Genomic DNA, 24631 nt, shown 5'->3' on the forward strand with positions numbered 1-24631 from the left:
CCTTTTGATGTAAAAGTTTTGGAGATAAGTAACATCACTAAACAAAAAATTGATGTTTCCAAGTTGGTTTATTGCATTTATTTACCGGATGAAACTTTAAAAATATGAAACATCTGTGTAATTTTAGCAGTTAAAACAATAATTGCACAACACTGAAAAACTCCAGATGACATAACATTTGAGATTTGAATTAACAAGGTCTCTTCAATTGCCTCATTAGAAAAAAAAAATCACAGATAAAGTTTAAATAATGTGATATTGGAAGCAGGACAACAGTGTTATCAAATGTGGGTGGATTTTATGATTTATCTCAACAATAACAGACCAGTATAGGGTATACTTTACATATATGATTAATTTGTGCATAAGCAGTATTGGTTTCTTTATTTACATTGTAGTAGTACTTTTTTTGTATTTTCTGTATCTTTTTTTTTTCTTTAACAGTTACCTGATACTGTTTTTTTAATCACAGTTCAATAAATATAATGGGAAAATATGAAAAAGTTTTTATGCTTTTAAAATTACTGTGTAAGGTATGGTTTCTGGGTGAGCTAGTGGTCTTTCTGAAATACATAAATAATTCTGAAAACTTTAGCAAAGCCAAATATCATTTTATACTTCTTTCATGGTCACTTAAGGAGCTGTAGCCTAAACCAAAAGAACTAAATGTACTTTTGCTTGTTCTACCGGTATAGTAGCATGATTTCCAAACATAGAACAATACTGTTCCCTTCTTTGAATAACATCCATGTTAGAATAAACACTTTAAATTATCTTAGATACATAACATATTTTAAAGATAGTTTCTTAGTACTGAATTGTTATTCTGTAAATGTAAATTCCTATTGATTTGTCTTATGGAATACAATCGGTTTGGGGTATGTTTAGTATCCCATGCAAGTTAATGTGATATAACCAACTTCACTGTACAAGTAGTCTTCAACTTACAACAATTCATTTAGTGACTGTTCATAGTTACAACATTACTGAAAAAAATGAGTTATGGCAGTTTTTCACACTTACAGTATGACAGTTGCAGGATCCCCATGGTCACACGATCAAAATTTAGACGCTTGGCAGCTGGTTCATATTTATGACAGTTGCAGTCTCCCAGGGTCATGTGATCACCTTTTGTGGCCTTCTAAAAAGCAAAGTCCATGGGAAAGTCAGATTCACTTAAGAACTGTGTTATTTATTTAACAATTGCAGTGATTCACTTAACAACTGTCAACTGTCTTACTTAACAACAGAAATTTGGGGTTCAATTGTAGTCGTTAAGTCGAGGACTATTGTAGTTGGTTGTATCTAACTACAGCCTTTTCCTGGCTGCTCATGTTCCAGACATATTCTTACTCCTGACACTTAAAGCAAGGATCTCTAATAGCATCCTTTGTGCTTGCTTGTCTGTGTATTTGAAAAAGTGCCTGGGCAAGTAGATAATTAACTGTTTCTAGTGGGTTTCACGTATGTCCTCTTATACTTCTTGATTTTTCTGATCACTTGTAGGACCAGATCGGGGAAACTCTTTTGTTTGATTTTTTTTTTATCCAATTTCAATTTCTTCAGGGTTTTTTTTGGCGGGCGGGGGGCATCACTACATGAAGTTCTAAAAACTAGAATGTATTTATGTCAAGATGTTTAAAATATAACAGGCCTCATAGATTCAGAATCAGAATAGAGCTAGAAGGGACCTTGGAGGTCTTCTAGTCCAACCCCCTGCTCAAGCAGAAGACCCTATATACCATTTCATACAGGTGGCTGTCCAGTATTTTCTTTAAAATCTCCAGTGATGAAGGACCTGGATGAAGGCAAGCTGTTCCACTGGTTAATTCATTGCTCTGATTTTCACATAATGATAAACTATAATGTGACGTGTTTTTGACTGAATGGGATGTGTGATGAAATGGCAGTAAACCATAGCTAGTAAACATGGTTTGCTGCTGACTTATAAATCTTGATATATTTTAGTATGTTTGAAATCACTATCCTAGTTCATTTTTATGTATTTCACCTCCTCACTAATTTCTTCTAGGTATTCAGGAAAAAAAGAGATAAAAATGCTTTGTCTGCAACTTTAGTTTGTTCCACAAACTATGCTTAAAATAAAATCTGACTAACTATTATGTATCCTCACAGCAATTTCTTTCCAAATTTGTAATTTAAAAAGCAGCCTTCCTCAATCAGGGTGCCCTTTAATTAGTTAGATTTGAACATGCAAAATACCTAGTGACTTTATTAAACCCTTCAGACTAGATCAGACTAGGACAGCAACATTATGTAGATCAGTGCTCCTTCTATTGTAAAGTTTCAGTAACAGAATCTTTCTCTTTGCCCTCCCTCTCTTTATCTTTGTGCATACTAGGATGGGACGTCTTAGACTTTTACTTACATCACATTTTGGCCCAAGCTCAGGCTTTACTAACCATTGCCTTGGCAGTGGCTCTTTCTCCTGCCTCTGCCCTCTACCTAGCCTGTCCATTATATTCTAAAAGTCCACATAGAGAATGTGGATATTGTCTACATTGGGTAATCGGGAAGAAGGGAGAGTAGGAATTGAAATTGACAAAATATGTATCAGTTCTGAATTTCTGACTCTTCTTTATTTTGAAAATTAAAAGGCAGCTTCTTCCAGCATGAATATCACTATTCCTATATGGAGATACTTTAGTTAAAATAAGTATTTAAATTGATTGCCACTAAGAGACTGTAAACTGACAGCTAAATCCTGCAGAATGTTAGTGAGATATAAATAGGCATCACTCCCTGCTTTATAAGTTGGAAGACAGACAGGGGAATAATGCTGCTTTTCAGAATATATAATTATTCTGGAACCAGAAATGCATATTTATGGCAAGTGACTAAAAAGCACTCCCAACACATCATCTGCTTTTCCCAAGTCCTCCTTTTTCATTGTATCTTTTTATTTATGTATTCATTAAGCTTATATGCCATCCAGTTTGCCTTGAGGTGACTCTAGACAGTTTACAATCAGTTAAAAACAGCAAGATAAAACATTTAAAACATTAAAACAATCAATAGTAACACTAGAAATTAGTTAAAATTGATGAAGATGGGAGGGAAGGGAGCAAGATACACACATGAAGGGGTGGGATTTATCTTAATCCATTAACCACCTTCAGAATGACATATCCTAATTGGGCCCAGACCAGTTGGCAAAGCCAGGCCCTTTCGGAAGGTCAAAGCCTTTTCTGACTGATTATATTTGTACTCTTAGGAGTTAAATGTGAGCTGAGAAAACTCTAATTAAAACATCATTCTAATTATTTTAAGGTCTGTCTTTCCCTGACTCAAACACACACACACACACACACACACTTTTCAGGAGAGATTGCCAAAATGCAACATAATAGAGCTGGGTAGTGATTTATATTCAAGGGAGAAAAGATGACTCAGAGTTTGTAGGGGTGTTCATGTTGTATTTGCTGTTGGGGCTCAAGGTTGACTCGGCCTTCCATCCTTCCAGAGTTGGTAAAATGAGGATCCATATTGTTGGGGGCAATATGCTGACTCTGTAAACCACTCTGAAAATTCTGTAAAGAACTATGAAGCGGTATGTAAGTCTAAGTGCTATTGCTAACTCCATAAAGAAGTTAAATCTTTGCTCAGCCTCAGGAAAAGACAGATGTATTAATAGACTATGAAAGCAGAGGGATAATAACACAGATTTAATACAGTAGACCAGCAGGAAACGTCTCACATCAGGATGAAAAAATAATCCCTAACCATTAGTAATAAAATCCCAACTTGTGTTTTTTATACAAACATCAGAAACAGACTGCGAACAACGGAAGAAATTGCGGCAATGAACAAAAATTTAGACAATAAAATGCAAAACAGATTTCATTAATCACTGGCTACAATGTTTGGGATTGAAAGAGCAAGCTGCTATTGGTTTCTTCTTTTTATGTGGTGGTAAGTTTAGGGTATTGTGCATTTCTGCTTTTAAAATAACAAAATAGTTGTGCCCAACAACCAATTTTGTTTTAGTCTGGAAAGAAATTGAAGAGGCAATAAAGTTTATGTGGAAAAGAGAATGCCTGTCTTTGAATGATATTGACAGTTGGAGTACAAGTAGACCTTGAGTTACAAGCACAATGGAGCCTGCTCATTATGATCGGAAGTTAGGAGGGCTGTTAATGAACCACTTTACTCAACAATCCCCCATCCCTTTTACTATGTTCTGTCTGTACTGTGGCTTCCTGGCCCGTATATAAGTTTCTCATGATGACAAATGAGATGTTCTGGGATTCCCATTTTTCTGAGCTTTCTCAAATCCATCATTCATCTCCAATAATATTTTCCAAAGCGCCTGAAGGCAGGACAAGAAGCAACGGGTGGAAACTAATCAAGGAGAGAAGCAACCTAGAACTAAGGAGAAACTTCCTGACAGTGAGAACAATTAACCAGTGGAACAACCTGCCTCCAGAAGCAGTGAATGCTCCAACACTGGAAGTTTTTAAGAAGAGACTGGCCAGCCATTTGTCCGAAATGGTATAGGGTTTCCTACCTGAGCAGGGGGTTGGACTAGATGACCTTCAAGGTCCCTTCCAACTTTACTACTACTACTACTACTACTACTACTACTACTACTACTACTACTACTACTATTATTATTATTATTATTATTATTATTATTATTATATAATGTCTCATATTCCTGAGCCTTTTCTAAAGCCAGTTTGAACATCTGGCATTTCTTTTCTCTGCAGGGCTCTAATCTGTGTTGAATTATCTTAAGCATTATTTTGCTAGCATGTGAAATTAAGGACATAGTACGACAGTTTGCACATTGTTAGCTCTCCTTTTTTGGTATTGTAGATTGACTTCTTCTGATTTGTTGGCCACTGTCTCATTCTCCAGATTTGCTGGCATAGCTTGATTAGAACCTTTACTGATTCTTCTTCTTACTGCTTGCTATATTTCAGTGGGTATTTCATCAGTTGCTATAGCTGAGTTGGCAATGAATGGAGTGCTGATATAACTTCATCTTCTAGTACTAGGGATTCTTGTAAACAGGGAATATCTTCTAAAATATCTCGGATGTTGGCATCTCAACTTTACAATGTTTCAATATGTTCTGTTCATCGTCCTTTGTTCTCCCTTGAATTATCTGTCCATTGGCATGTTTTAGCATATCAGTTCAAGGTTGGAAACTCCTTCTGAATTCAGAAATCTTTTGAAAGGGTCCTTGTTTTCCCATGTCTGTTTCCATCTTCAGTGTCTTTGCAAATGTAATGCTGTTTTGTGTGTTTTCTAACAGCTCTCTGAAACTCTTTGTTAAATTCATTTCTTAAGATTTTTTTCTTTCTTATTCTGGCTTCTTTTTTTGGGCAATTTCCATGGTTTGCTCTGACATCCAGTTTTCTTTCTTCTCTGTCTTCATTTTGGCAGACTCATATCTTTATAGGTAATCCTCATTTAACATCTGGTCATTTAGCAGCTGTTTGACATTATGACAGACCTCTCAAAAGTTAATTATGACCCCATTTTGCAATACCCCCATAGTCATTTGCCCTTACAATTGATCACAAGGATGCTGCAGCACCTCCTCTGCCTCTCTCTGCCCTCCTTGGTCCCTGCACGCCTTGGTCCTGCTTCCCATCCCTCCATCACCCATCCCTCTGAACATACATGCCTGGGCCATTTGGCTGCCTCCTGGAAGCAGTCGCTATTTTTAGAATGCCCACAATTTCTTGCAGCTGTGCCAAAATGGCAAAACTTCTAGGAGGCTGCCATGTGGCCCTGAGATAAACCACTTTGTTCGGTTTTCCTAACAAGGTCTGCACAGTGTTGAGGAAAGCTCTAGAGCCCTGGAGAACTTCAAAGGGTAAGTGCGTGATGGGTGACAGGAGTGGGGGGGGGTAGCTGGGGAGAAGGCCCAAGCCCTGCAGGGACACCTGGTGTGGGGGAGAAATGAGGGGGAAAAGGCCTGTGGGGACATGGGTGGCCAAAACAGAGTCAAGGGCTGTGGGGACCTCAAGGGCAATAAGCGGAGAGGCCTGAGTCAGGCAGTAGGCCTGTGCTATGCCTCCCAGTGCCTCCTCCCACACCTGAGGCATTCCATGTTTCACTTAACAACCCACACATTCATTTAACAACTGCATCAGGGAGAGCAGGGGCTGGGGGTCGTTAAGCAAGGTTGTCTGGCTTAACAGCTGTCATCACTTGTGATTGTAATGGACAGGCTCCATTATGATCATAGGTTGAGTTGAGGATTACCTATATTACAAAGTCTAAGCCATATTATTCATTGTATTGTACTTGCTATATCTTTCTAACCATAATAATGCAATCGTCTGGTTGAAAGTATCTTATCCCAGTCATTTTCAACTCACTGATGCCTAAACATTCAATTTGTAGTCATTTCATTTCATATGTAACTTTGTTGAGCTTTTCTGTGTTCGTGGTGCTTGCATTTCATGCTCCCACTGTAATTATATCTTTGCAGCTTTGGATTTTCTTTTCCCGTATGGCAACATCTGCAAGTAGACCTTCCAAAGTCTTTAATCTAGCCACATTATAAACATCATTAGTACTCTGAAAGATCCTCAACTCTTCTTCCCCAGTAGCATGTAGAGTGCCATTCAATCTAAGGTGCCTATCATCTGGCACTGTATAATCAATCAGTTTATATTTTCTATCCATGTGGTTTTATTGGTAAAAATACATAAGTGGTTTATCATTATCATTGTTGTCTTCTGCATAGTGCTATATGAGCTGATCACTCTGCCTCCAGCATCTTTCTATATTTCTGCTGCCCAATATAAATGCCTGTTTCTTTTAGCTGGGCAGCTGAGTTGACACTTTCATACCAAGTGATCCTGTTGGGAATAACTATTGGTAATTTTTTCAATGGCGATGGTGTTCAAGTGGTACTCCAGATATTTTGGGTTGCATCACTATCACTATTACATCTTTGCTTTCTATTGCCACAGTCATTCTGTTTCTATTTGCAGATCTTAGTATTTTGTGATTTTTTTTCCAGGGCTTTCTCTTCTACTCTGCTGTCTCCAGGTACTCTGATATTATTATCTTAGGGATATTTTAGGGTTTAGTTATTTTATCCTACTTTGATTTATCTGACAATTCCATATTAGAACACACTTTAAATAATTCTAGAGGGATGCATACTCTGTCTTACTCCAGGCCATTGCTTTAAATGTATTGGTTTTAGTGTATAGTAAGTACACATACTTGTTTACTGAGTTCTAAGCTAATTTTATTGAATCAATATACAATTATTGTATTGTGGTTTTTGTTTGGTTTTCATTTAGTGCTGTGCCATGATAATAGTGTGTAATTTATTATTGGTGCTGTTGTTTATTAGTAGAAATCTCTAGAAGTTTCCTTTAAAGACAGTCTTAAGTAGAGTGCTTTGCTGTTTTCTAGAGGTGGTAAAGGCATGGCTAACTCTGTTGCTTTATTTTTGAAAAGCTTCCAATTTCCAATCTGTAATCTACTAAATAGATAATAGCAGTGCTACTGAAACTTTTTTCATTATCCCAAACAATATGTTTCTATTGGTGCTAACTCTGTGCGTAATAAATCTATATGAAAATACATTTACATTTTGTTAATTCTGGAATGTACTCTTGCTTATAGGTAGCTTTCCCAGGAAGCATTGTCCTTCCCAATTACAATTTGTATTCCCTTTCTCTTTTGATTTAACTTGTTTATTTGAAGGCAGATGGGCTTGTAGAATTGTTTGTTTGCAGTATTTATTCATTTTGTAATGTCCTGATCTTTATGAATTTTTTTACAAAAAAGCAACCAGAAGCCAATGAAGTGTTCTTTATTCTGCCATTATAGGAAATTGGTGTATGGTTGATTTGCACTGAATAATCATTTTAGATTGTTCAGGGGGAAAAAGTCAGTGTAGTTTATCTGTGTATCCAAGAATGACAGATTTTTCTGTATTGCGATAATTTGGTTACTTCTGTACCTTTATAAGATTGTTTTTCAGTGTGTATAATACACTGATTCTTCATTCATTTCTCAGCTCTGGATCTCAAAATGTCTCATTTGCTTTTGATGTAAATTCTATTTCGTGGGGACATATTGGACTCCCTGCAAAGTCATTTTTTCTTCTAGTGGAAAGTCTCTATATCAGTCACTTCACTTTTATGACTATGTACAGATTTGTTTCTCTGCATTCATAGTCTTCAACAGCATTTGGGATACATGGTGTCAGTTTGATTAGTGTGAGAATATAGCCAACTTCACATAAGATTTCAGTTTTTGTTTATAAATTGATTCCCTTCCTAATAGAATAGTTTTATGAGGTATCAAGAAATTCTGGCTGTCTTATTTATCAGTATGTATAAGTTGTTTTTTCTGTTTTAATGGATAGATCCTTTGTGTGTTTAGCTACTTCTGAAGAGTGCCATATTTCACTAGGGACATCTGTTTTCTCTTGGCAATATCTTGGGGCTTCAGGCAAGTTAGGCAGCATTCTAATTACTGGTAGATATGCTGTACGTTATTTTGCACAAACCTTATGTTATTTACTGTATGTTATTTTGCACAAATACGTTAATATATTTGCCTTCCTAAAGATTTTCAGTTTTGTTCATTTGAATCAATATTTTATTTTGTACACCTTTTTTTCTGCTCCAGTATTACCTTTAGAATCATCTACGCACTTCCTGGGCATTCACTATGTAGCTTACATGCATTCCTTTAAGGCAAAGTGTTTATTTCTATGTAACAGGTCGCCTAAGGAAGGCTTTCTGGCTTCACATCAGCCACAGAAACGATTAGAAAGTTCCTTATTCTAGATGCTGCAGGAGTCCATTCCACTATAGCACCTGTAATGTTGACAGCAGACCTGCAAAGTATTTATTATGCTGCCATTTGGTCTGAAACATCTATTATCTAGACAGTAAGATCAAAGCAGGTGCTGGTTTTTTTTAGATAACATATACTCTTGTTTGTGTTTCATTGTCCTCTGCATTGCTTGTAATTACACCTAGCTGTTTTCCTCCATTCAGATGTTACAGAGAAACTATAGTGAAGGAGAGAACAAGTTGCCAAACTGTACTTGTGGTTTTTCTTTTTCAGTGGTCATTTGTACATTTAAATAAACCTTCCGCTGTCTTTTTTTAGGGAGACATTTGCATTTTAATAACTTATAATTTAAAGAATGCTATTTATGATGCAGAGTATTAACATAACACTTTGGGAATATTATCTCAATAGTTCTTATAATAATTGAATGAGACAAGTCTAAAGCATAGTATATTATCCCACAAGGAAAATAATGCATTTCCTAAAGTTACGTTGTAGTTTCTATCCTTGCTGTAGTGAGAATTAGGGACCAATATGTAACTCCAACATAAATCAGTGTAGTATCTTCTCTAATACTGTGTGTAGCATTATCTCCCATTGTGATTTTCATAATTGGATAAAAAGGCAGTGTGACACTCCTATCTTTTTAGCACTCTAAATTTTTGCTAAGCATTCAGCATTGCTAGGAAATACAGCAATACTTCTTTAAATTGTGGTAGGATTTTTTGGGGATGTTTGTGTCTTTCAGTCTGTCCTGGCTCCTGGGAACTGTCCAGACTAGTTCCTACAATTTTCCTGGCAAGATTTCAGAAGTGGTTTACCATTGCCTTCTTTCCAGGGCTGCGAGAAAGTAACTGGCCTAAGGTCATTCAGCTCACTATGTACCTAACACAGGACTATAATTCAGTCTCCTAGCTTGTAGCCTGATGCCTTAACACTATACTGGCTCTTCCTTTCAATTGATACATAGAGATAAATGATCAAAAGCAGAGAAAGAGATAGGAAACAAAGTAAACAACATATTTCTGTAAATGAGGTGATAATATCCCCACTAACTGTGCAATGTTCATTCTTTCTCCATTCTGTGATCAGAGCAGGAGTTGGCAAGCAGCAATATACTTTGCCAAGTAGTGTAGGATAGAGGCATAACTTGTATGCTTAACTTATATGTGGTGCAAGGCTTTTTGCATCTTCTATATTCAGTTTGGGACGTAGGTAAGCTAGCAGGAATTGGCTAGGGTCCAGTGGTCTATATAATAATAAAAAAATTGTTAGTTTCACCTATTTGTTAGGTTCTAGTTTCTGCACCTGTCTTAGTACTATTCAAACACTAAAAGCCTTCTATATATTTATAGAAGATAACTGGAACGCCTTATAAAGCTATGAATAATTCTTTGTTTTCTTCTTAATAGCTACTGAACTTCCATTTTAAAGAATGTTAATTTAATCATCAAGAATAATGGGTTATCTGGCTCGTAGGCCCTTTAATGTTTTGTATTTAGAAAGAAATGTTGAAAGAAACTTGATAAAGGCACCAAACTCCTATGAATGTGCTTTTCAAATTTTTTAAATGGTTTCAGTGAAATAAGATTAAGTACAAGTAGTACTAAATGAATAGTTGTTTTAAAAACACAGGACATTAATTTTCTGTAATTACAAACTAAGGACACCCTGTATCTATGTGGGAGGAACATATGTATAATTTACCTAGTAGAAAATAGAACTAAAAAAACAGGATTGCTAAAGGATATTTCAGAATGCCAACCTATGAACCTGGGGTTAGCTTGTAGTCTGTAATCAACTATTTCCAAATAACCATTCAAACATATCCTTAATTCTAATTATTTGACTGGAAATGGCTGAATGTTTTTCAGCTATACCTGGATTCTTAAGCATATCTGCAGAACAAATATTTATTAAACATTACCTATCAGTGGCTAAGCATGTGGTAGTCTGAATTTAAGAAATATTTAGGAGATTACTTTATTTATTTAGAAAATTTATATTACCACCTACTCACACATGGTGACTCAAGGCGGCTTGCAGGACATAAAAGCACATTGTAAAAGAAATAATTAAAATAGTTAAAAATAAAAATAATAAAATAATAATTACGCCATTTAAAATGAGGAAATTAGCAGATGTAGAAAACTGTGTGCAAACATTCAGATATATAGCCAGCTCAATAATTGATTCATATAAACATATTTAGTTCACCTGTTGAAATCAGCTCTTTTAGTTGTGTTTTAAGGATAGAATTCTGAGCAAGAGGAGCATTAGGGACATTTTTTCTTTATTTTAGTGGAAATTATATCTTACCCACTTGAAGCTTTGGTAAGTTCTAATACTTACAGAATAATTAACATAGATTACCTATATGACTAGTTGGTCTCAATGGTGCTTTTTCAAAAGGCAGTTGGACCATATTTTTTCCCTTGAGGAAGAAGATGACGTTTCATCAGCCAGAACTGATGAAGCTTCTTGGATGAGAAACAAAATGTCTTTTTCTTCGTCAAGGGAAAAAACATAGTCCAGTTGACTTTTGAAAAAGCACCTTTGAGACGACCATGACCTGGATGATTGGGAATCTACATAGATAAATATGATTAGGCCAGGGGTAGGCAACCTTGGCTCTTTTATGACTTGTGGACTTCAACTCCCAGAATTCCTGAGCCAGCTATGGGAGTTGAAGTCTACAAGTCATAAAAGAGCCAAGGTTGCCTACCCCTGGACTAGGCAGTTTATTAATATCTTTTACACATCTTCTTTCTTGTTACATTGTTCTATAGTTCAGTTTATTGATTAGCCCATAGGCCATATCAAAATACAGAGTTCCAAACACAAATTATTAATAAAATCCTATAAAAACAATTTAAAATGTTTCTTGTGACATAATAAAATCCAACATGGACTGGCTCCATCCACTTTTGGAATGTTGCCTTTGATATGCTGCACAGAGTCAAGTATGACTGTCAATCAGTTGGAAGTTGCACTCTTAGAATAATGGGAAACATTTGTTCCTTAGTTTGTATTTCTTAGTTGCACCTATACAAGGTTTTTTCTGACAGATTATTCTGTTTGGAATGCCAGTTAAATGCAAGCTTTGGACTTTGGTTGTATAATATACTAGACAACCCATGTTGGCTCATCATTTCAGCGATATTTCCTCATCTAAACAGAGAAAATGAATGTCATAGGTAAGCAAAAAAGCAGTGGGAGCAGAACCAACTTCTGACTTCTTGTCATCTTTTCCACTGAGTTCCCTTGTTTCCTTACTTCTTGCTGGGTGGGGGAAGAAGTGAGGGATTGCAAAACTTGCTGGGAAACTATCATGAAAAGTTGAAAATGATCACATGACTGCAGCAGATTTTGGACACATTCTATATGTTAACCCATTTGACTTTCCTTGGTTCAAAAATTGTTGCTCTATGAGGCACCATTTCACTTAGTTAAAGATCATTTTACTTTTTTTTTTATTCAACATGTATGCTGCCCATCTTGCCCATAATGAGAATTTTAAAAGTATGGGTATTTAGTAGTATATAGAGGCATCCATAGAGCTGGATGATTGGGGGGGGGGGGGTATAAGTCAAAAAGTTCATATGGCAATTATGATACACGAGGCAGAGTTGTCTCACGACTCAAGCTGCCATCTTGATTTTTTTAAATGCCCCTTGCAAATGCCCCTATATGTTAAAAGGTCTTTCTGATAAAAAGCTCTTATTATTGTTAATTTACAACTCTTATAAAGAATGAGAAATGATCTAACTATAAACTGTGAATTAGTTTGTGGTATTTCACCCATGAAAAGGTTAATTCAATTTACAGGTAATAGAGGTATTAAAAATATGAGGTAATTACTCAGAATGCATTTTCTGTATGGTTTGAATCTTCCCAGATTTCTGTTGTCTGAAACAAAATGACTGTGTGTGTGTGTGTGTGTATGGACAGGCATACATGTGGTATTCAGAAAGATATATCTAATAAATGGAGTTTTAACAAAATAGGAACATTTAAAAATACTATCCACCGATTTATTATTGTTAATTACAGTAAAATTAATGTTTAATTTGAGAAGGGGTATTTAAATAATAATACATGTAATCAATATACCCAAACATGGGGGTGTGATGGATCAGCCTGGGTTCAAGATCAAAGTACCTACCGTGTGATGGAGTGAGCTCCCGCTACTTGCCCCAGCTCCTGCCCATGTAGCAGTTTGAAAGCATACTAATGCAAATAGATAAATAGGTACCACTTTGGTGGGCAGTAAGAGCGTTCCATGCGCCTTGGTGTATAGTCATTCTGGCCACAGAGTAAAAAGAAGAAATGGATCTATAAAGTTTCTTGTGACAGAAAATGCTGTATTGTAGTACTAGGGTTTAAACACTGAAATAAAATGTTGAATACATCTGTAAAATAGGTTTTCATATAAAAATATCAATTTCCTCTAGAAAATTTTCAGCAAGCAGTATTTCCAATGTAAAAAGATGCAAAACAAAAAACAGAACAATTGAAATCAGAGGAAGGCACTTTCTTTTCCTGACTTTGTGAAGTAGATAATGCTTTTTTTAAAAAAAAATATTGAAGTGTGGATCTCAGTATTTTCTACCTCCTGTCCCATTCAGAAACTCATAAATGATTATATCTTACATGGGAGATTATTCTTGGTTTCCCCCAAAAATATTTTTATTTAATTTGTTATGATTACACTTAATAACTGCAGTATATGCTGTACTGTACATAAAATTAAAAACTCCATTTGAAGCATATAGTCATGTTTGTAAGTGCATTTACAAGTGTTTTTATACTGTTCTTTCCCTGGCAGAAATGTTATTTAAATAAAGCAGAGAATGTTTTATTCTACAGGCCATCAGTTGTAAGGGCCAACACAGTATCTCCTACACGTACAGTGCTTTAGTCTGGCAACATCATCTTATATGTGTACTATTTCTATGACTATACAAAGTCCATTCACATGATTGTAATGTATTTTCATCAACGAATACCATAGTATTTTATCTGAAGGATCTATAAAATTACATAGTATACACAGGAAACCCAAACCTTTAAACAGTATACTTTTCATTAAGAGTCGTTCGAAAATAACTCTGCCCTGTCTCTGTCTTTTATATTAAGAACAAACACACTACCTTGCTGGAGCTAACCCCTGGCCCATCTAATCCAGCAATTTGTTCTCATAGGGCCAATCAACTACACAAGGAAGCCTACTGGCCTCCTAGTAGATGGCCTTTACAGGCAATCACACTGCCATTGATCCTAGTATTGCATTGTTCTCAGATTTTCCAAAGTTGGTATGAAATAATCTGTATAATTAAAGTGTTACAATTTTGTGAAGAAGAATGTTAATTGCTTCTCTGTCCAGTGTATGGCTTTGTACAGAAAAATATACAGTTTATGTATAGATTGCAAAAGAGACCTATTTCATAGTTATCTTATTAGTTACATGAATGTACGCTAGGAATCTGTGATCAGTTGTGTGGTTTCCTAGCTTAAATGCATGCAACAAAATCTTTTCATGATAGTGATATCTAACTGCAGTTCCATGTATTTTCTATCACTGAAACGTTTTTTGTGTGGAATATTTAAAACATCCTTTTATAGCAGATCTTTTGAACAATTAATACATATATTTCCTGTTATTTACTTAATGGAGCATGCTTTTGAAAATTAGTTGGTTGACACATGAGTAGTGCCTTAGAATAATATTCCTGAACTTGGATGGATCTTATTCAGGCATTTTTGAAAGCTCTCTCAGTAAGAACTAGTGGTAGTTGCGTTGTTTATATTTTGATCTTCTCAAAATTATTTTGAAAATATGTCCATGCACTATGTACATCATGTTCAGTATAACAGATCCACAGAAGTGCCTCAACTCCCCACTCCATCTGGAAAGGCCTTAGTTAATTTTCAAGATTTGTTTGGAAGTAGATTGATTCAATTGTTGCTTTGGATTTTTTTAAATGATTTTTCCTACTTCAATTATTTTCCAAGCCAGAACATGTAGTGCTGTTTGTTAAATTGATATCCTATTTATTTTTTGAAAAGCTCAGACTGACTGGTTTCATATGACAAGGTCTCCCATCTAGGAATTAATAATGTCGTATCTCCGTATCTTCACTATTGTTCAGCAATTAAATGCTTCCTATACATTGATTCTAGAATGTAAAAAATATAAGTGTTTATACCACAAGATAAGCAGTCATGAACCAGCTTGGACTTTCTGAGAGTGATAATGTTGCTGAAATTATAGTCTTGAGGTAGTTGATAGTATCTGACACAAAACCCATGTAAACCTGAACCACACCAGGTAAACAAGAACAATCAAAGAAGAAACAATATCTAACTCAGAAGCAATCCAGGAAGAAGCGATGCCTCAATCAAGGCTGGTAGGACAAGCTACCTCATCTACACAATCAGTAATCTCCACTTCCCTGTGCACTGAAAATGTTACCTAGCTTGGTAATGAAATGTCTGCAGGAAGAAAAGTAAGCACAGAGAATGCCAACAACCCAGCAACTCAGCCCTGAGCGACATATATTCACTATGGCAACTATCTGATACAGCCTGGTATTTAAGCCTTCTTTGGTAGCCTGGACAACCAGGAATTGCTTTGAGTCAAATGAACAGATTGGATTGCTCCATCCCCTCTTTGCCAGTGCACTTTATTTCATGCTAGGACAGGAAGCCTCTTCCTCCATAATTAGCATGGAAATGTAATGGGCTGATGGAGAGGGACAGATTGTTCCACTTTTTCACCAATTTGCTTGACAGAAGGCCATTAAAAAATATCCTGAATTTCTGTGTTGACTACAGATAGGAGGGGATTGTCCTCTCCTTCCTGCCTGTTAGCATCCTAGTTGTTTTTTGGAGCATATTTCTAACACTGGTCTCGTAGTTGACAAAGTAAGTCAGATGGATATTCAAATGGGAGAAAAACACTGGATTTGACAATATGGTGCACTTTTTTCACCTATTAGAATGAAAGCTATCAGATAAAGTAGCGTCATGTCTGAATGGCAAACAGTGCATGAAATTGGAAATGTAGTGGTGTTTCAGTAACTCATCTGGCAAATGTTGATTTTTTTAAAAAAAATACAATTGAATTTTTTTCAGCAATAAGTTTTAATGTGTTCCTGTAACCTAATAAGCTACTTTACCCAGAGAATTGCCTAGATGAATTTTTAAAAAATGGATCTAGATAGTAATACTTCATAAAGCAATTTCTCAGACCAAATTGTATTCCAGAATGGTTGTTTGGGGGAGGGGGGAGTACGGAGCATTGTGTATGTTGATTTGAGTCCTCTACTAAAGAAAAGAAAAAAATCAAATAAACACATAAAATTTCTAGATAATAATTGCATCTGTGGCAGTAATCTATGAATATTACATTAAAAAACAGTTGAGGCACAGATTTTGGAAAGTGTATGTGGGCTTCAGATAACTTTTGTAGCAAGTTTATTGATTCAAGTCCAGGCTATCAAAAACTACAGTAATTACTGTGATAGCATGTTCTTAAATAAAACATGATGGGGAAAACATTTTTGAGGAATCGCACATAGGCAATACAAGTGTCCTCAACTTATGACCACAATTGGAACTCTCAGTGGTTAAGAGAGATGTCATATGGTTGTTTTGCTCCTAATGGTCGTTGTTAAGCAGACATGAGTCTCGGGGAAGGCATGCAGGGTGCCTCAGAGGCTTGGAGGAGACCTTGTAAGGTGCAGGCTGCACGTGAGTGCTTCTCACTCAGGAGTAGAAAATCTTCCCTGCTAACATCCAAGCATGATTTTCAGCCCCCGAGTGGAGAGATCCTCACATGGGGGCCTCCACTGGTCTTCCCAGAGACTTCCTCACCTTCCTGAGGCACTCTGCACTCCCTACCTTTTCATGCTGCCTCTCCATTCAGGGGCTGAAAATCGTGCCTGGATTTTGGCTGCCTCTCATTTCTGGAGGCTGGCTGAAAAAGTTCCCTGCTGAAGAATTTGAGCTCTATGCCTGCTTGGATGTTGGAGCCTGCCAATATCCAAGCAGGGCAGAGCTCAAATTTTTCAGCAGGGAGTTCTTTCTCTCTGGGGGTTGACTGAAAGCGCTCTCTGCTGAAATCCAAGCAGGCATGGAGCTGAAATCTTTTGACAGGGAGTTCTTTCAGCCACCCTCCAGAGACTAGAAGGAATCTTCTCAACAAGTAGCAGCAGCTTGAACATTCCCAGCCAGCTCTTCCCCATTGACTTTCTGGGGAAGTCGGCAAAGATTGCAAATAATGATCACATGATTATGGGGCGCTTGGCAACTTGTCATAAGTGCAAAGAGGTTGCCAAGCACCCAGACTGTGGTCATGTGACTGGTGTGTGTGTGCGCATGCAAAGTTTTGCATCATTTCCAAGGACATCATTAATTCAAACTGGCATTAAATGAATGGTCATAAGTTGAGGACTACCTGTATGCAGATATCTTCTGGTAAGCGATATTTATTGTGAAAATAAGAAATTCCTGAGTGCATCTAACAGCACATCTAGTGTAATGTTATTTAACTTGAATGTAATACAGGTAGTCCTCGACTTACAACCACAATTGAGCTCAAAATTTCTGTTGCAAAGTGAAACAGTTAAGTGAATTTTGCCCCATTTTACAACCTTTCTTGGTACAGCTGTTAAGTGAATCACTGCAGCTGTTAAGTCAGCAACATGACTGTTAAGTGAATCTGGCTTCCCCATTGTCAGACGGTTGCAAAAGGTGACCTCATGACCCCAGGAGCCTGCAATTGTCAGAAATATGAGCCAGTCGCCAAGCATCTGAATTTTGATCACATGATTGTGGGCATGCAATGGTTATAAGTGTGAAAAACAGCCATATGTCACTTTTTTCAGTGCCATTGTAACTTTGAACAGTCACTAGGTGAATTGTTGTAAGTCAAGGACTACCTGTAATTTTCAAGCCTCAGGCAGAGGTCTTTTTTCTATTCAGTTACCTCTGATCCTCCAAACTGTGATTGAATATAGGATGATCTGCATCCTGAAGCAGCATTCCCCATGCTGGCTGGGGAATTCTGGGAGATGAAGTCCACATATCTTAAAATCAGGGCTTTTTTTCAGCCCCTTGCGCCGCCTTGGCGCAAGGCCGTGGAAAAAGGCCCGGCCGGCGTGGCCTTTATCGGGGAGGGTGTGGCCTTTATCGGGGAGGGTTTAAAATGAACGTAAGGACAAGAGATTTCCCCGCCAGGATCCCAAACTACTCCCGCACCGGTCCAAACTCAAGGCGGTGGAAAAGACCGAGAAAAAAAGCCCTGCTTAAAATTGCCAAGGTTGAGAAACGCTGACTTAAACTATGCCCATTTCTAGTGGGAAGGGCTTGTGAAGAACAGTTAAACTGTTCGCTTTGATTTGTTCACAGGACTTCACTTATGGGATTTTTTGTTTATATACTATTAACTCTTTCAGGTTGGCAGATCAACAGAGAGCCCCATAGATTTTGTTGTAACAGATACAATTTCAGGCAGCCAAAACAGTGATGAAACGCAGATCACCCAAAGTACTATTTCCAGGTTTGCATGCCGCATTGTCTGTGACCGGAATGCACCATACACAGCCAGAATTTTTGCTGCAGGATTTGACTCTTCCAAAAACATATTCCTTGGGGTGAGTATACCAAATTTTCATATAAGTCAGGACATGACCTCTGTGTCATATGATGAAGGGCTGCTTCATATAATAGCTTCTCTCAGAGTGATGACTGTTTCTTACAAATCCATCCATTTTATAAAAATAGGAATAAAGAGTTCTGAGAATAGTCGTACTTTTATATATGTATTTATATACCACATTATCATCCAATTACAATCACACACTAACTCTTGGCAACTCACAAGATAAAACCAGCAATAACAATGAAAATAAAACCAACAGTGAAAATAGAGCATCTGGCATCAGCTCCCAAAACACCACCAGAAAAACTGTGTTTTAAGAAGCTTCCTAAAAGCCCTTCCAGAGAGTTGAGCTGGTGGTAAAAACTGTGCAACTGGGCCTCAGTCTCTTTGAAATACCAAAAATGAGAGCCAACCAATTGCTTCTCCCAGCATGATCAAAATGGTTGTGCTGATTTCAGAGAGATGCGGACAGGAAGATAACACAACACCAAGCCATAGAAAGCTTTATAGATTAAAACCAGTAATTTAAGTTGCACTTGGAAGCTGATAGGAATCCATTGCAGGTTTCCAAAATAGGTATAATGTGTGTCCAACAGCAAGCACCCATGAGCACCAAGGATGCTGCATTTTGCATCAGTTGAACCTTCTGGGTGGTCTTTAAACGCAACCCATGCACTGCGCTCTAGAATGCTTAATCGTCTTATCCAATATTATGGGCTTTAAACTAGTAGCAATTCTCCAGAACCTCAGATAGAAGTAGATAGTTTGCTGGCTTGGCTGGCCTGCTTGTTTGCTTCCTCTGTTTTGTTTTGTTTATGCTATGTTTATATGCTGCTCCCATCACTGCCAACTTAGAGCACCTTATGTATGTTTAGTTTATATGTAGAGTTAATAATCAAAGAAAGCAGTCAATAATATAATAAGATCATTTAGCAATGGTAGTGGTATAAAGGAGCAGCATTTTTATTTTTGTAAAAAAAAATGAAGCAAGAAATGAGAACTGAGTTTGACTAACTAATACCGGCAGTGCTTGCTTTGAATGTTTGGTCAGAATTTGTCCATTCTTTCTCTGAAAACACTATTCGGTTTCTTTTTTAATTGCTATATATCTCAAAATAGACTTCATTTTCTCCTTTTCCTTTCCCTATTAATCCCAGGTAATTAGTTCCACTTACATATTATTTATTGACTATTATTTATTTCTGCGTCTCTCATAATAAATATTAAAGTATTTTACAGATGAAGCCAAAGAAAGCTGCTGTATATGATCTATTGGAAGGGCTGTAATTAAGACAAACTTATTTTCTATTTGAAATGGATAAAGGAAACCCGTTAGCAAAAATACTATTTAGTTGTACAGCATTTAGTCCAAGTTACTGATAATCTGTTTTTGATTCCAAGCTGTATTCTTGTTCTTCTATTTATCCTCTGATATGTGGCTGCTAATACTTGGCTGTATTAAGCACTTGGTAATGCAAGTGTGGAAAGCCTGAATATTTGTTTTAATTTTTTGCTGTGGCATTTTGTTTAGGAAAAAGCAGCAAAATGGAAGAATCCAGACGGGCACATGGATGGATTAACAACTAATGGCGTTCTAGTCATGCATCCTAAAGGGGGGTTCACTGAAGAATCTAAACCTGGTGTTTGGCGAGAAATTTCAGTCTGCGGTGATGTATATACTCTACGGGAAACAAGATCTGCTCAACAAAGAGGCAAGCTAGTAAGTTAATGATGAAAAACATGATTTAAAATTATTTCTAGGCATTAAAGAATATTAAAGTGGTTCTTAGTTAAACCAACAGTAAATATTATTCAAAAGAAGCTTAAAGAACAAGACAACAAAAAAACTCTGCAAAGGTAAATAAACACGAATCCATCTTACAACAGAACCATTTTACCTCCCGAATGAGAAGCCACACAGGGATTTGGGGGGAAAGAAGTCCAGCTTAACAAAAGGGACCCTGAGGATACCTAACCTGCTGGATCTGGTGAAATGGATGGGGGGACCATAAGAGTTGAGGAATCCTGCAAATTACATTACCTTGGGTCTTGTGGGTGATAACTAGCACCTTGAGTTGCATCCAGAGACAGACTGGAAATCATTGCAGCTCACAAAGATACATAAAGATATACTTAGAATCTTTCTTGAATTGGGAAACACTACACAAAGTTGGACTGTTGCAGTGTATTGTATGTGGGCTACCCTTGAAGACTAATTGGTAGCCACATTTGGCCATGATTGTGGAGTTGTGAGTGGATATGGGTATACCTTGAAACATTCTAGGTTCACTTCTGCTCCACAATCTATACTGGCTGGTAATTGGTAAGTAGGTGGAATTCAAAGTGCTGGTCATCGTTTACACCCAGTCTTCATTTAGCGATGGAGTTCCATTCCGACGACCAAGTTAAAGAAATGGTGAACACCTGAGAGAGAGAGAGAAACTCAGTGAAGATCACTGATTGCTGACATGTCAATCAGATTTTCTCTATGTGTTGTCAGGGCATGAAATTTGATAGTAAATGCTGCATTGGCTGGAAAATGATTTTGATTACTATCATATTGCAAATGGTTGCTAACTGAAATTGCTAAACAAAAAGTGGGTGTAAAAAGTTCTTTGTGGCTTGAGGCCTGATGATCTATGGAAACACCTCTTCCATTTATGTTTGCCCATCCTATAAAATTAGTATAGTGGGATGCTTCAGGTTCCATCATTCAAATGCTGTCAGATCTCAGTGCTTTCCTGTAGCTCTATCTGCCCTATATGAGATAATATCACCTATTCACTCCTCCAAAGTCCACGCAGCCATAGCACTGTTGTTGTTTATGCAAGCCTTGGAACATGGCTTTCAACAGGCTCTCAGACAAGCATTTTTCTATTTATTTTATTATTTGAATATGTTTGTGGCTAATTATTAGACTTGGGTAATTGGGGCAGCTTATAAATCAGATGGATATGGATATAGGGAATTGTGTTGGCTAGGAAATTCTGGTAGATGAACTCACACCTCTTAAGTATGCAGAAGTTAGAAAAGACTGCTAAAATAATAACAAATAATAATTGTCCATTGCTCTAGCTCTTATTCAGGTATTTGTTGTACTGATGCCATTATCTCAGTGTTCTACACAGGAAAAAAAGAAAAGGCTGGATGGGTCATCATAATAAAAAAAATTAAAGGGAAAATGAAACTTCCATTGATTCCAGAAGTGTGAGGAACATTGAGAAAGGAATTGATTTCAAATTCTTCTTCTTTTCTGCCTGGCATTTTAGGTGGAAAATGAAACCAACATCCTACAAGATGGTTCTCTCGTTGATCTATGTGGGGCCACTCTCTTGTGGAGAACAGCAGATGGCTTATTTCACACACCAACTCAGAAACACATTGAGGCTCNTGTCACGAAATCAGACCGTTGTAGTAGAATATACACATGATAAAGATACTGATATGTTTCAGGTAAGTGTACTAACATTACATAAAAGTAGTTGCTTATGGTATCATAAAATAGACTTCCTAGATATTTTAATGTATCATATGTGTCCTTTGGGTTTGGAAATTTGTCATATGAAAAGTAATTCTCAGCAAGCTTTTATGCTCTGCCCTGTCTCTGTCTTTTATATTAAGAACAAACACACTACCTTGCAGGAGCTAACCCCTGGCCCATCTAATCCAGCAATTTGTTCTCATAGGGCCAATCAACTACACAAGGAAGCCTACTGGCCTCCTAGTAGATGGCCTTTACAGGCAATCACACTGCCATTGATCCTAGTATTGCATTGTTCTCAGATTTTCCAAAGTTGGTATGAAATAATCTGTATAATTAAAGTGTTACAATTTTGTGAAGAAGAATGTTAATTGCTTCTCTGTCCAGTGTATGGCTTTGTACAGAAAAATATACAGTTTATGTATAGATTGCAAAAGAGACCTATTTCATAGTTATCTTATTAGTTACATGAATGTACGCTAGGAATCTGTGATCAGTTGTGTGGTTTCCTAGCTTAAATGCATGCAACAAAATATTTTCATGATAGTGATATGTAACTGCAGTTCCATGTATTTTCTATCACTGAAACATTTTTTGTGTGGAATATTTAAAACATCCTTTTATAGCAGATCTTTTGAACAATTAATACATATATTTCCTGTTATTTACTTAATGTAGCAGGCTTTTGAAAATTAGTTGGTTGACACATGAGTAGTGCCTTAGAATAATATTACTGAACTTGGATGGATCTTATTCAGGCATTTTTGAAAGCTCTCTCAGTAAGAACTAGTGGTAGTTGCGTTGTTTATATTTTGATCTTCTCAAAATTATTTTGAAAATATGTCCATGCACTATGTACATCATGTTCAGTATAACAGATCCACAGAAGTGCCTCAACTCCCCACTCCATCTGGAAAGGCCTTAGTTAATTTTCAAGATTTGTTTGGAAGTAGATTGATTCAATTGTTGCTTTGGATTTTTTTTAATGATTTTTCCTACTTCAGTTATTTTCCAAGCCAGAACATGTAGTGCTGTTTGTTAAATTGATATCCTATTTATTTTTTGAAAAGCTCAGACTGACTGGTTTCATATGACAAGGTCTCCCATCTAGGAATTAATAATGTCGTATCTCCGTATCTTCACTATTGTTCAGCAATTAAATGCTTCCTATACATTGATTCTAGAATGTAAAAAATATAAGTGTTTATACCACAAGATAAGCAGTCATGAACCAGCTTGGACTTTCTGAGAGTGATAATGCTGCTGAAATTATAGTCTTGAGGTAGTTGATAGTATCTGACACAAAACCCATGTAAACCTGAACCACACCAGGTAAACAAGAACAATCAAAGAAGAAACAATATCTAACTCAGAAGCAATCCAGGAAGAAGCGATGCCTCAATCAAGGCTGGTAGGACAAGCTACCTCATCTACACAATCAGTAATCTCCACTTCCCTGTGCACTGAAAATGTTACCTAGCTTGGTAATGAAATGTCTGCAGGAAGAAAAGTAAGCACAGAGAATGCCAACAACCCAGCAACTCAGCCCTGAGCGACATATATTCACTATGGCAACTATCTGATACAGCCTGGTATTTAAGCCTTCTTTGGTAGCCTGGACAACCAGGAATTGCTTTGAGGCAAATGAACAGATTGGATTGCTCCATCCCCTCTTTGCCAGTGCACTTTATTTCCATGCTAGGACAGGAAGCCTCTTCCTCCATAATTAGCATGGAAATGTAATGGGCTGATGGAGAGGGACAGATTGTTCCACTTTTTCACCAATTTGCTTGACAGAAGGCCATTACAAAATATCCTGAATTTCTGTGTTGGCTACAGATAGGAGGGGATTGTCCTCTCCTTCCTGCCTGTTAGCAGCCTAGTTGTTTTTTGGAGCATATTTGTAACACTGGTCTCGTAGTTGACAAAGTAAGTCAGATGGATATTCAAATGGGAGAAAAACACTGGATTTGACAATATGTTTCACTATTTTCACCTATTAGAATGAAAGCTATCAGATAAAGTAGCGTCATGTCTGAATGGCAAACAATGCATGAAATTGGAAATGTAGTGGTGTTTCAGTAACTCATCTGGCAAATGTTGATTTTTTTAAAAAAAAAATACAATTGAATTTTTTTCAGCAATAAGTTTTAATGTTTTCCTGTAACCTAATAAGCTACTTTACCCAGAGAATTGCCTAGATGAATTTTTAAAAAATGGATCTAGATAGTAATACTTCATAAAGCAATTTCTCAGACCAAATTGTATTCCAGAATGGTTGTTTGGGGGAGGGGGGAGTACGGAGCATTGTGTATGTTGATTTGAGTCCTCTACTAAAGAAAAGAAAAAAATCAAATAAACACATAAAATTTCTAGATAATAATTGCATCTGTGGCAGTAATCTATGAATATTACATTAAAAAACAGTTGAGGCACAGATTTTGGAAAGTGTATGTGGGCTTCAGATAACTTTTGTAGCAGGTTTATTGATTCAAGTCCAGGCTATCAAAAACTACAGTAATTACTGTGATAGCATGTTCTTAAATAAAACATGATGGGGCAAACATTTTTGAGGAATCGCACATAGGCAATACAAGTGTCCTCAACTTATGACCACAATTGGAACTCTCAGTGGTTAAGAGAGATGTCATATGGTTGTTTTGCTCCTAATGGTC

General features: G+C 36.8%; 1 protein-coding gene across 1 annotated transcript in view; it reads left to right on the forward strand.

Annotated features, from left to right (window-relative positions):
* The window catches only part of PELI2 (pellino E3 ubiquitin protein ligase family member 2), a 57167-nt gene that overhangs the window by 26829 nt on the left and 5707 nt on the right, over positions 1-24631 (forward strand). Inside the window, exons 3-4 of the mRNA XM_015821255.1 lie at positions 13678-13715; positions 21862-21928. Of these exons, the coding sequence (XP_015676741.1) occupies positions 13678-13715; positions 21862-21928 (105 nt within the window). The remainder of the gene's footprint in view (positions 1-13677; positions 13716-21861; positions 21929-24631) is intronic.

This window comes from Protobothrops mucrosquamatus, unplaced genomic scaffold (genome assembly GCF_001527695.2).
Source record: "Protobothrops mucrosquamatus isolate PMUCROS unplaced genomic scaffold, P.Mucros_1.0 scaffold1287, whole genome shotgun sequence".
In the NCBI taxonomy this organism is placed as follows: Eukaryota; Metazoa; Chordata; class Lepidosauria; order Squamata; family Viperidae; genus Protobothrops; species Protobothrops mucrosquamatus.